This window comes from Canis lupus, chromosome 14, assembly GCF_048164855.1.
Source record: "Canis lupus baileyi chromosome 14, mCanLup2.hap1, whole genome shotgun sequence".
Lineage (NCBI taxonomy): Eukaryota > Metazoa > Chordata > Mammalia > Carnivora > Canidae > Canis > Canis lupus.
In genome coordinates, this window is record NC_132851.1 from 38,473,160 (window position 1) to 38,486,419 (window position 13,260).

Consider the following 13,260-nt stretch of genomic DNA (forward strand, 5'->3'; position numbering starts at 1 on the left):
TCAGCGGTGGACCGGGTGACACCCACGGGACACACAAGGTTCCCGCTGCCACTGAGCTTCGCTGCGCGGGGAGAGAGACCCGGGAGCCTATGACGCTGTGCCCAAGGCAGGGTCCCCTCATGGTCCTGACAGAAATGGCAAAGCCCACGCGTGTCTCGTGCAAGGTGATTGAAAAACCAGGCTCCAGTCTGTGAGGTTCTCAGGTCGCTCGATCTATCACCTTGAAGGAGCATCCTCTCTCCCGAGATCAGAGCCCTCATGCTTCTGTCCTACCGCAACGTCCTCTACCTTCTATAAGACGAGAGCAATAATACACGGTAGCATACTTTTTTTAGTCCTTACTTTGCAAAATAAAAAAGCCACTGACTGTCAACATGGAGAAAACACGGAGCTGGCAGCTTAGTCGGCCTCAGTCATTTAAAAATCCCAACGGTCCACAAGATGCACAAATCCCAGCCGTGGGGTCCCGGGAGGCTCCAGGCCTGCAGCCCGGTGAGCTGTGAGATGGGGTAGGACGCGGGGTGCGGAGGAGCCCTGGTGGGAATGCAGTTCCGGTTCCGGGCAGGCAGGAGGCACTAAAGCCAGAGATCCTGCATCTGAGAGCTGAGGTCCAGGGGGCAGCAGTGGGGGCAGCGGCCGCGCCCTGTGCCCGGCAGGGAGGGTGCAGGAGCCAGCTCTCCCCTCCACACCCACGCAGGCGACCGCAGCCTTCGGCCAACTGGGCAAGGCGGCCCAGGAAACACGCTCCGGGGCCGGGGCCGGGCCCGGACAAGGCCATCCGCGCGACCCAGGGGACACTGCTCCGGGGACCCAACCTGGAAACAGGCATGAAAAGAAGGATCAACCGCAGCTCTGTTCCTGGGAATCTCGGTGGTCCTAATACTAAGAAACGGGAAGAGTCAGAAGATGTGGCTCAGAGTCTCAGCTCAATAATTACCCAGATTCCACAGTGTCCTCTGCAGCTCTGGAGAGCGTGTTTTTAGTGTGTAATAAGGGCATACTCCACCTCCCCCCGCCCCCAGAATCCTAATGGTAAAATGCGGGATCCGGAACATTATTCACCAAAATCCAATTCTGCAAAATGCGTAAGGACTCGAGAAGAGGCTGGCAGGAAATACCGAAATGTTAACAGTGCCTCCTCAGACATCCTGTGTGGTCACATTTCCTATAATGAGCATATGCTACTTCCACAATCAGAAAACAATATGTTATTTTTAAAAAAGAAATAAAAGGAATAATTAAAAACAGGACTTCACATAAAATCTGCAAAGGGCCCTCAGTTGCCTTAAGCTCTGGACCGCCCCCACCCCAACTCGGCAGAAGCGGTCCCAGTGAGCCTGTAGGGATGGACAGGAGGAAAGGTGGACAGATGACTAGCTGGGTGAGTACATGGATGGGTGAAGCAACCCATGAGTGGGTAGCTAGGTGGGTAGGTGGTGGCTGGACAGGTAGAGGGGTAGGTAGTGGGTGGGCAGATGGACGGGTTGGTGGGTGTACGGGTGGGGAATGAACGCGTGTGGGTGGGTGAGTGGGTGAGTGGGTAAGTGATGGCTGGAGAGGTAAAGGGGTAGGTAGTGGGTGGGCAGATGGACAGGTGGGTGGGTGTATGGGTGGGGAATGAATGCGTGTGGGTGGGTGAGTGGGTGGGTGGATGGGGGAATGAACATGTGGGTGGGTGGGCATGTGGGTGAGAAGTATGGATGGTAGCTGGGTGAGTGGATGGGTGCACACACAGATGGACAGGGTGATGGATAAACAGATGGAGAGGGACTATGGCCGACGTCAATACCAAGAAGAGACAGGTGGTCTTGGCCACAGCCCACACTCCTCAGGGCACGTCTGATCCACCACCCCACACTATCGTCTCTCCCAGGCAGGATGCTCAGGCTCCATCATCATCAACCCGGGGTCCCCTGGCAAGGCGGTGGCAAAGGGAACAAGGGCTTAAGTGCAGGTCTCCAGCTCCTCCTCAGAGCCCCCTGCCCACTCCATGCCCACACCTATGCAGGCATCACGTGGTATTCTCAGGAAGTGTCACCAGGCCCAGGGTGGCAGGCCATGAACGAAGCTGCCCCCTGCCCCATGCCTGCCAGGCCAGCCCCCTGCAGAGATCACCTTTCTCCGTCCCCAGCGACCCAGCACCCGAGAAGCTGCTCTTTGAGGAGCACCACCTCATCCTAGGTTGGCTGCTTCACCCAATCCAACCCAGGGCAGGCCTCTAGGCAACCTCAAAAGGAAAGCCCAACAGGATCCCATAGGGGCACAATCAAAATCATGAAGCCCCATTCCAAGCTAGTCTGTGTGTCCGCTGTGTGTGTCACACAGTTTGTCCACAGGTGTGTTCACAAGTGTGTGGGCCCCATCAGTGAGCTCTGGTGTGTGACACACATGTGGGCCAACATACAAAAACATACAAGCAGATGCATGCCTGCCACCTGAGTGCACCCTGCATGCATGTGTGTGTGTACAGGTGTGGCTGGCACACCTGGGCTTCCACATGGCGTGGGTGCAGGCACACCTGTGTGCCCCATGGAGGGTGGCGCCCGGGTGCGAGCTCAGCCTAAGACTCCAAGTACAAACTGGGCCAGCTCTCAGGTATGTGGGGCGTGTGTGTGGTCGAGGCAGGTGTTGGGCTGGTATGTGCACAGGCAGGCATGCAAGTGGGTGCAGGTGCACCTGTGCACACCCATGGGCACGCACATGATCACACACTCACAGGCTCTCCCTCAGCTCCTGCGTGTCACTCGGTGTCCCCAAGGACCGGAGGCTCTGCTCCAAGGAGCTCACTGCCAAGAGAAAGGGACAGGTGTAAGGAGAAGGACCTCCACCAAGTGATCCCGCCTCCAGGGGGCACCCCCACCCTCAGCAGAGGCAGGCCAGGGAGCCCAAGGGCATGGGGCCAAGGCCAGGGAGCCTATTCAGTGACCGTGGGCTGCAAGAGCCAGGACTGCTGCTGTCATGGCCCAGCCCTGCCCCACACCCCATCATCACACCCAGCAGAGCCCCCCCGCCAGCAGGGCCCTCTCCCCAGCCATTCAGGCCAGGCCCAGCTCTCAGGAGCCACCCCTAGGGGCCTCACCCGCGGTCTGGAGAGGGGGCTTTTCTCCTACTGACCTGGCAAAGCTCAGGGATCAGGGGAAACACCAACACTTGTGCCCAGGTTGCGTGAGGCGAGCCACCCCACGACCCCAAATCTGCAGGAGCTGAGGATGAGGCCTGACAGCCCTGAGAGGTGTGCATCTCGCTCCTGATCCCAGCCCCAGCGCCCTGTCAGTCCGTGCTGCCCGGGTGAAGCACCCCTTCCCGGCGGGAGTTTGTCCAGATTGCGCGGGGCATGCAAGTGCAACAGCCGCCAGTGAGCAGGGACACACGGGCCTGCCCCGCCCTGCCCTGAGACCACAGCGCTCAGCCCGTGCTCTCCTGGGACAGATAGCAGGGCCTGGGCTGCAGGTGGCCAAGTCAGGGGAAGGCCGCAGGCACGCCCACCACCCAGTGTCACCTTGACCGCCTGCAATGTCAGTGGCTTGAGACGGCCGGGTCCAGTGGGGGTGACACCGGGCCTGGCACAGACTCACCGCTGGAATTGATTTGGAAGACGCTGGCTGACGTCTGCTGGAACAGCTCCTGGAGGTCACTTGGGTCCGCCTGCGTGGCTGGGAGACAGGAGAGGGGAACACACACGGTCACAGAGCTGCCTGCCCCAGGCAGTCACACCGTCCTCGCCCGGGGTCACCCAGAGCGTCAGGGATGAATGCCCAGCCCGCCACGGGACACTCAGAGCCACAGGAGAGGGAAGAAAGCATGGGGGTGGCCCCAGGATGAGCCCACCCTGGGGTGCCGGCGGGCCCAGCACCTCTGTGCCTCTGGGCTGGGCGCACTCGAGAGAAACAAGGACCCAGGCCCATGTGAGCACTGCACACACATATGCACAGTCACTACATATTCACAAGTCACAGAACAGAAACCACCCAACACCCAGCAACTGATGCTGAAGTGGGATCCATGCCGGCAATGAGTGTGCTCGGCCGCGCCCAGGAACAGGCGGTCACAGACGACACAGCTAAACCTCTAAAACCTGCAGTGAAGGAAGCGGGCAGGGGCCTCGTGCCATGGGGTCCCACAGACACGCAGGGTCCAGACCCACAGGAATAGAGAGCAGATCCGTGTGGCCAGGGAATGGGATGACCTCTAACAGAATGTTCTGGATTATTCAGTGGTGGCTGCACACACTGTTGCAGATACTAAAAACCACTGAAGTGTGCATTTTAAGATAGATAACATGGTGAATTTTACGTGTGCAGATTTTCACTCAATTTAAAAACTCTACTGAACGTTGTGTGGATACCACCAACGTTCTTGGAGGGCCAAGAAGGTCACACACTGTGGCCGCTGCGCAAGGTCTGAACAGGCCTATAAGAAGCTGGTGTAAGACGCTCACGGTGGCTTCATTCTCAGAATGTGCAAGGGGTGTCACTGGACACCAACAGAACACACAGGCCCCTTCCCACAACGAGGCCGCCAAGAGGAAGGACTCACATGCATGTCTACACTGCCCACCCCCGGCCCCAGGCCAGCTGGTGCCTCAGCCTGGATGGGCCAGACCTGGGCAGGTCGTCCAGCAATCAACAGGGATGTGTCTGTGATGATAAGGGTCAGGAGGTGCACTCTGACGAAACACAGAGGTGGAGGGGGCAGCAGCCCAGATGGGAGTGGGGAGCTGTGGCCTCTGGGCCCCCACCCCGGGCTGGGCAGCCTCGCAGCCCTCGCCCCTGTAACAAGGAGCCCAGTGTGAGTTTTTCTACAGGACACACACACACACACACACACACACACACACACGTAGGGGCTCGGCACTGGCTCCTGGCCTCTTGCCTCATTAGAAAGCGAGAGGAGGGGACAGCCCAGGTGGCTCAGCAGTTTAGCGCCACCTTCGGCCCAGGGTGCGATCCTGGAGACCCGGGATCGAGTCCCACATCGGGCTCCCTGCATGGAGCCTGCTCCTCCCTCTGCCTGTGTCTCTGCCTCTCTCTCTGTGTATCTCTCATGAATAAATAAATAAAATAAAATAAAAAATAAAATAAAAAAAGAAAGGGAGAGGAGGAAGTACTTGGCTCCAAGAATCTATCCTATTCTCCAAGTCCATGTGTAGATGATTCCAGAAGCCATTACACGGGGGCAGACACCATCCACCGTCCCTTCTCCAAGCCTCTGGACCTTTCCCGAAGCCCGTCCACCGGCTCCCCCCCACCGGCCAGCCCTCCAGTGGCCATGCCAAGCCCTGGCACCCACCAGCACCCTGTCTACTTCTGACCCCGTGGGCTGTGCATCTTTCCAGATGACACTGGCTTATTGGCTCCGAGACATTCTGTCCCCAGTCCAGGGATGAGGCAGCCGAGCTCAGAGACGTGGAGGCAGTGGGGGCCCAGAAAAGGGCAGGGGTGGGGCCAGGACGGCAGCCTGTACAAAGGTGAAGAGCTACATCCCGCAGGGCAGGGCGGCTGACGGTCTCAGTGGGAGAGACACAGATGCAGCTCCCCAGGCCCTGTTCCAGCGCCAGGCTGTGCAGAGCCCTCAGGGGGAGCAGGCCCCCTATGAACTGGGGGGCCAGGGGGCCAGCCAAAGTGGGCAGGTGCTTGAAAGCAGCCTGTGTGGGTGTGCCCACCTGGTGATAGCAGCAGGGGTAGCTGCCTATGACACCTGCCCCCATGGGGTTTGATGCACACGGGACATATCGTGGGCAGGTGTGGAAACCGAGGCAGGACAGGGGGTGTGGGGCAGCTGTCAGCCGGCTGCCTTGGGAGCTACTGCAGATCCCCGGGGTTTTTGGGGGGGTACAAATGTCCCAGCCCAGCAGCAAGGACAGTAAACCCACCATCCAGAGGTCTGGGGGAGGCCGTGGGGGCTCCCACCTCAGGGGTGGCAATACCCGGGAATGCCAAATGCCCGCTGAGGCCTGTCTCCCTAAAAGCCAGTCTATCCTTGGTCCTCACACCTGACCATGCGGCTCAGACATGCCCCGGCAGCCAGAGGGACCTCAGGACGGAATCCCACCCACACCGAACACCCCCCTACCCCACAGCAGTGAGAGCTTCCCTCTCTCCCTCTGGTGCTCTTACAAGGAAGCTGTGAGCCTGGGGCTGCATCTCACCTCTCTTCCCTGCTGGGATGCCCTGCGGCTTGATATCCGACCTGGGGGCACCACCTGGGAAGGGCACAGCTGAGGGGAGCCCCCACCCCAGGGAGGGCCCCGTGGAGCAGAGCTGCCCTGGCCACTGCAGAGGGAGACAGAGGCTCCAAGTCGCTGTGGGGGCAGCTTAACCTCTTCTTTACTACAACAAGGACACATCGGTACAGAGGAGTTTCTGGAGACCTGACAGTTGCCCACGTCCACAAACACGCTGCTGGGGCTGCCGGGGATGGGGGTGGCCAGGGGTACAGGCTCACCTGGACTGTGTGTGCCCTTCAGACAGGGCAGGCAGTGACAGGTGACCACGGGAGCACAGCAGGGCCTCTACACCCAGCCCAGGGGATCAACGCAGGGCAAGGGTGGGAGGACATGGGGAAATAGGTGGCCAGGCTGTAGGAGGCTGAACTCGCACGAGCAGAGGGAGAGGGAGGACACCAGATGTCCTGTGGGTGTGATGGGGAGGGAGGGGTGGCCAGCAGCACAGGAGGCAGAGGAGAAACAGAAGGAAGACAGAAGAGGTCACTGGGTCAGCAGCGGGTCAGCTGTGGGTCCTGCAGGGGGACTCTCAGGTCAGGGGCATGTGCCAGCCAACAGAAAACAGAAATTAAAACTAAAAAAATAAGCCAACCTCTCCTGGAATAACAAAGCAGAGTGCCTGTCGTAAGGGAGCAGGGCCCAGGAGCACCCTCCCCTGAGAACAGTGAAAACACCAAGAAACATGGGAAACAATGTTCTGATCATGGACGAGCCGGTACAGCCCCGGAGGCCCCAGGAGAGGACCCCCCAGGCTGTTTCCTAGGAACAAGTCCAGACTGCAGAGCTAGGTGGGCAGACTGGAGAGGCCCCGGGGGTCGCTGGGGCCAGAGGTGGACCCCGGGGGCCTGGCAGGTGCAGCAGCTCCCTGGGGGCAGGAGCCAGAGGTGAGACCATGAGGCAGAAGGGGCTCCAGGAGCTCGAGGACACTGCCCCAATCCCCTGGTTTTTGGCCATACACGTCTGTGTCTGCATGGGGAGAGATGCCCCTCGGCCCAGGGAACGGGGGCTACCTCCTTCCCCCCAGGGTCAGTATGAGCCGTGGAAGTCACATGGGAGGGGGACAGGAGTGGAGCAAGCACCCACAGCATCCAGCGGTGACCACACAGTGCCGTGCCTCAGGAGTGGGGGCGGTGAGTCTCCAGGCAGCAGCTACTCAGAGGTGCCCTGAACGATTTTTAACACAAGCCCTAGAAGATCACAGTGACCCACACACAAGCTTACTGCCCTGGGACAAAGTCTAAACCTCCTCAGGTAAAACAACCAGGTAAAACAACCAAACCCAGCACCAAAGCACTCAAAATTCATGATGAAAACTTACTGGACATGTGAAGAAGCAGGACACAAGACCCCAACCGTAAAAAAAAAAAAAAAAACAGCCAACATAAAATCAAACCCAGAAACAACAGAAAGGACATAACAAGGGGAGAAAAGCGTTCGCTGAAGCTACAAAAGTGCTGAAGGACATAAAGGGGTGCGCCTACTGGGTAAGGACAGAGAGGACCCAAAGGGAGACATCCACAGCACGCTTCCACTGTGTGGGATCGGCCACAGGTGCCGTGCTGCCGGGCAAAGGGGAATGCATCTGAGCAAAGCTTGGGGGCCTCTGGGCGACACCCAGCGACCTGGCACACATGGAGCCACAGGACAGGAATGAAGAGAATTTCAAGAAAAAAGGACCAAAAGTATCCAAATTTTATGCAATTAAAAACTGAGAGCTCCATTAAGAATTTCATTAAGAAAAAAAAAAAAAAAAGAATTTCATTAAGTCCCAAGCAGAACAAATATTAAAATTAAGAGCCTAAGACATGGTTTTCAGAACTGCAGGAAGCCTGTGAAGAGGACACTTTCGAAGCAGCCAGAGGAGCATGTGCCCCCACGGAAGGAACCACGAGGGACACCGCGCCTTCCGTAGGAGCTGTGGAAGCCAGGCCCAGACATGCCACAGTGACGTCTGCGAAGTGCCAAGAGAAAGGGGAAAAAAAAAAACCTTCAACCAGAATTTTATACCCAGTGGAAATATATTTCAAGAACAGAAGAAAAACAAAGATTTATTTTTTTTCAAAGATTTATTTTAGACAAAGAAGCTGACTCTGCCCCCACCAGCTGTGCACCCCAAGAAGCATTCAAAGAAGCTTGTCAGGTCAGAAAAAAACAATAAAAGGAAATGTGGCTCTACATGGGAAGCCAGAGCCTGGGAGGGCAGGTGTAACGGCAAATAAAGACACCTTGTCTCATTTTGTATTTATCTCAGGGACCATCGATTATTAAAGTGAAAGCAGTAACGAGACGCGGCCAGCAGTGATGCACAGTCACAAAGGGGAAGCGGGAGTCAGCTGCGTCACAGGCCAGGTGACAGAGCAGGACCTGAAGGCAGGCTGTCGGCAGCTCAGATGTATGTCAGAGGCTTGAAAGCATCTACTAAGACACAAAACAAGCAGGTATCACTGATAAGCCAAGAACGGAGGCAAATGGAATGATAATACTCAATTACTCCAAAAAAAAAAAAAAATGAAGGAGGAAAGAAAGGAAAAGAACGACAGGGAAATACAGACGGTAAACGGCAAGATGGGAAACTTAAATCTGAGCACACTGGCATTTGTGCTGACGACACGTGGCCTAAACCTGAGGCCCCAGCACAGGCCACGTGCGGCCACGGCTGCCACACTGCAGGGCGCAGGTGCCTGAAGCTGTCACCACCACAGCTCTCGTGGACGGTACCCCTGCCACCGTTCCAGTCAAGGCAGAGACGGTGACAGGGGTCCAAAGCAAACTCCACGTACACGGACTATGAGAAAAGCACTTCTTACGTAAAACCAGACACAGCATGTAAATCCAAGGGCTGGAAAATACGTCATGTAAGCCGTTGTCATAAGAAAGCTGGAGAGGCTACAGCAACATTTGAGATTTCAGAACAACGCAGGTAAGCCGAGATAAGATGAACAGGTTTACGGTGACAAAGCGGTCCTAAACATGCACGCTCCTAATACCACAGCTCGAGAATGTATGGAGCAGGGACTGATGGAAGTGGAAGGAGAAACAAACCACATCGAGAATCAGCAACACCCCCTCCCAGCAGTAAACAGAGCAGCAGACAGAAAACCAGCGAAGATACCAAGACTTGAACACCACCATCGATCACCCTGACCTGAGTGACATTTATAGGACGCTCCCCCCAACAAGAGCCGATACACATGCTTGTCAAAAGCACACAGTACACGCACCAGGATCCACTGTGTTTCACAGAATACAGCAAGTCTCCAAATGTTTGTAACAGCTGCAATTAATATGAAAGATTCTCTGACCACAACAGAATTAAGCTAGAAGTTAGCAACAAAAAGATTATCTGGAAACAGAAAGAATTATCTGAACTGTTACACATGCTCCTAAACAACCACTGGTCAAAGAGAATATTACAAAGGTAACCAGAAAATACTTCTGAATGAATGAAACAAAAACATAACCTATACAAAATTGTTTAAATAAAGCGACGCACACAGGAAAAGGTATAGCAATAAACACTTACATGAGGGAAGAAGAAAGTTCTCAAGTCAACGATCTAAGAAAAGCAAATTAACCCCAGAGCGAGGGAAAGGAAGGAAATAATAAAGATGAGCAAAAATCAATTAACTCGACATTGGATAAATAGAGAAGATTAATGAAATCAAAATCTAGTTCTCTGAAACAATCAATAAAATTGAAAAACATACAGTCAGACTAGTCAAGTATGAAACAGAGGAACACAAATTAGCAATGTCAGAAATGAAAGAGCCGGTCTCACCACCGACTGTGCGGGCTTCCAAACAATACTGAGTAATGGCGCACACGATTTCACGGCAACAGACTTCACAGCTCTGATGAAATGGGTGAGTTCCTTGAAAACAGACAGATCAAAGCTGCTAGGAGAAGCAGCAGAGGCCTGGGCAGCGACACTGTAACATGTAGCCTGTGACACTGTAACATGTAGCCTGTGACACTGTAACATGTAACCCTCAACATGTAACAATGTAACACATAACACCTTTGAACAAACAGCAACATTAAAGAAACTGTTGGGCAGTCCAGGTGGCCCAGTGGTTCAGCACCACCTTCGGCCCAGGGCTTGATGCTGGGGTCCCGGGATCGAGTCCCACGTCGGGCTCCCTGCATGGAGCCTGCCTCTGTCTCTGCCTGTGTCTCGGCCTATCTCTCTCCCCCTGTGTCTCTCATGAATAAATAAATAAAATCTTTAAAAATAAAAAATAAAGAAACTGTAGTTTCAAATCTTCCCATGATGAAAATGCCAGCTCAGAGGCTGCTTGGTGAACTCTGCCAATGTTTACAGGAAGAATAATATCAGTGCTACACAAATTCTCTCAGAAAACACAGGAGGAGGACATAATAACCAATTCGCTTCAAGACCTACTTTACAGCTGGGATTGTCAAGGTGGCTCGTCGTTGTGTAAGCAGAGACCCAGGTGGCCGGGAACAAGTCCACCTCCCAATAAATGCATCCACCAGGCTTTAGACAGAAGCATCCAGGTGGTTCAGTGTTTTCAACCAACGGTGATGAACAACTGCATATCTGCTGCACCCCGACCCCAAATTAACAGAGCTCAAACCAACTCCACGTGGATCAGACACTTAAATGTAAAATGTAAAACTATGAAACTTCAAAAAACAAGGGCACCTGGGGGGCTCCATCAGTGAAGTGTCTGCCTTCAGCTCAGGTCATGACCTCTGGGTCCTGGGATCGAGCCCCACATTGGGGTCCCTCTCCCCAGTGGAGAGCCTGCTTCTCTCTCTCCCTCTGTCCCCCCACCCCCTGCTCATTCTCTCTCTCTGTGAATAAAACCTAAAAAAAAAAAAAAAAAAAAACTTCAAATAACAGTAATTCTGGAAATTCGTAGTAGGCAAGAACTCTTTAGGTGGGATACAAGGAGAAACCCCAAAACAAAACATTGATAACATCGAAACCTAAAAAGCTTCAAAAAGACCCCATCGAGAAAAGACAAGGCAGCGCAGAGCCTGACAGGAGAGGTCTGCAGCACAGCTGTGCGACAGCCCGGAACCCAGGTGGGGATGGGTGGGAGCCACAGGGGCCGGCCCACCACCTGGTGTGGACGCCGACCACAGCAGAGGCCACACGCGGCCCGCAAGCACACGGCATCGCCAGCCAGGATCCCCACTGCCACGGGACGGCTAAAATCAAATCAACCGCAAGAGCGAGTGGCTACGGGAGGCAGGGTGTGCGCAAGCCCTCGGCTCCTGTGGGAGGACGACAGGCACTTTGGAAACCAGTTAGGTAGTTTCCAAGAAAGTTACATATATCTATCCAACCCCCCGAAGAGTGACAACATCAGCCCACGCAAAGATTTTACCCAAATGTTCACAGGACCTTCACTCGGCCAAAAGCGGGCAACCAGATGCCATCCACCAGGGCGGACGAGACACAAACCGTGAAATGTGCACTCTTGAGCCACGGGAAGACACGCCACCCGACCCCTGACACACGGCCAGTCCTCCACATGGGGGTCCACGTGCCTGGGAGTCCGGAGGCCTACCCCACGGCGACACAGAGCTAACTGCAGCTGCCTCGGGCCGGGGCGCGGCCTGGGCCCCCTCACCAAACCACTCGTGGATTCGCTGTATCGCTCATAAGTTCACCTCCGTGAGCCATGTCCCAGGCCCCAGCAAGGGGGTGAGGCCCGAGCACTCGCCCCCGCTTAGCCCAGCTGCCCTCCCTCTGCCCACGGCCCCCACACAGCCCTTCTTCCAGCTCCTGGACTCCCACCCTCCTGCCAGGCCCTGCCATCCTTTCCCACACACAACTACACGTACCAGAAACACCTGCTGAGCAAAGCAACACTCCTTGAAGGAGTCCGGGGAAGGCACCCCATTCCCCAGTCCTCCAGGACACACACCCCAGAAAGCACAAAGAAAACCCTTTAGACTCTTCTTCACGCCTCCTGAATGACTTAACTCATTCAGTTGAATAGAATAAAGTCAAATCAGCAGAACTTCTCTCGCTTTTCTCCGGGGGTCCTCGTCCCCGCCCCTCTGCTTCCACCGTGAGCAGAGACAATGGGGCACTCCGGCTCCGCGAGGCATCTCTGCGCAGGTGCACAGCCTTATCTGCCCACTGCAGGAAGGGGACCTGAGGCTGCCAACGCACACTTGGCAATGCCCTCTGTCAGCCATGGGGCCCAGCTCCGCGCCTGCTCCAGCCACCTACCCTCACTGCCCCGGGGCCCAGAGCAGCTGCTGCAGTGGTCCCACCAGGAGTGCAGGAGGGGGAGGGGCAGGGGCAGAGAGAGACCCCCCGGGAACCGACATCGCCCCCACTGCCCCACCGGGTGGGCCGGCCAGACGGCGGGCTCAGCAGCCTGAGCGGCCGAGAGAGGAAGGACTGGGGTGTCGACTCGGGCCAGGCAGGATGAAGCTTAGCAGCAATACAGCGCCCCGGACACAGGGCGAGCAAGGGAGTCGGGGACCTCTCCCGCCCAGAGCACACAGGCCCGGGCCAAACCCAGTGCCCCAGGGCACTGGCGCTGCTGCCAAGGGGATGACAGCAGCGTCTCCTCATAAGCTACTGGGAGGCTGGGCATGACCGCAGCAGCCCATTCCCTGGACAGCACTGGCCACTTCCCCATACAGGACGTGGGGATGTGCACGCCCCATGCAGACTGACCCCAGCGAGGACAGGTCCAACCAAGCATGCTCAACAGCCGCCAGCAGCAAAGGACAAGATAAAGCCCTGTGGCCAGGGCATAAACCCCCCTCACAGTCACCTCCCCAGGGGGACCTTGCACTTCTCACCTCTGGGTCGCTGCTGGCCCACCTGCCTCCCACCCCCACAGGCCCTGCTCACTTCCAGCTGAGGGACGGAGAGAGAACAGAGCTGAGGGACCAGTCCCCAGGGCCCCCTTCTGAGCCTGGTGCACACGTCAGAGCTCCAAAATACAGAGAGCCACACTTGGTGCACCTGATGGGAGAAACCCGGAGTCCCAGAGTATAGCTGGAGCAGGATCATGTGGGGACCCCGCATCCAGCCCCAGGAC

At 56.0% G+C, this 13,260-nt stretch overlaps 1 protein-coding gene across 15 annotated transcripts in view; it reads right to left on the bottom strand.

Annotated features, from left to right (window-relative positions):
* TSNARE1 (t-SNARE domain containing 1) overlaps window positions 1-13,260 on the bottom strand; it is a 146,064-nt gene that overhangs the window by 86,192 nt on the left and 46,612 nt on the right. For all 15 annotated transcript variants that reach the window (XR_012006935.1, XR_012006934.1, XR_012006933.1 and 12 more), the window contains 2 exons: window positions 3,576-3,653; window positions 2,717-2,786 (listed from right to left, as the gene is read on the bottom strand). Coding sequence is in view for 12 of the 15 variants with exons in the window: in XM_072774707.1 (XP_072630808.1) it covers window positions 2,717-2,786; window positions 3,576-3,653 (148 nt within the window). In the remaining 3 variants the exon portion in view is untranslated. The remainder of the gene's footprint in view (window positions 1-2,716; window positions 2,787-3,575; window positions 3,654-13,260) is intronic.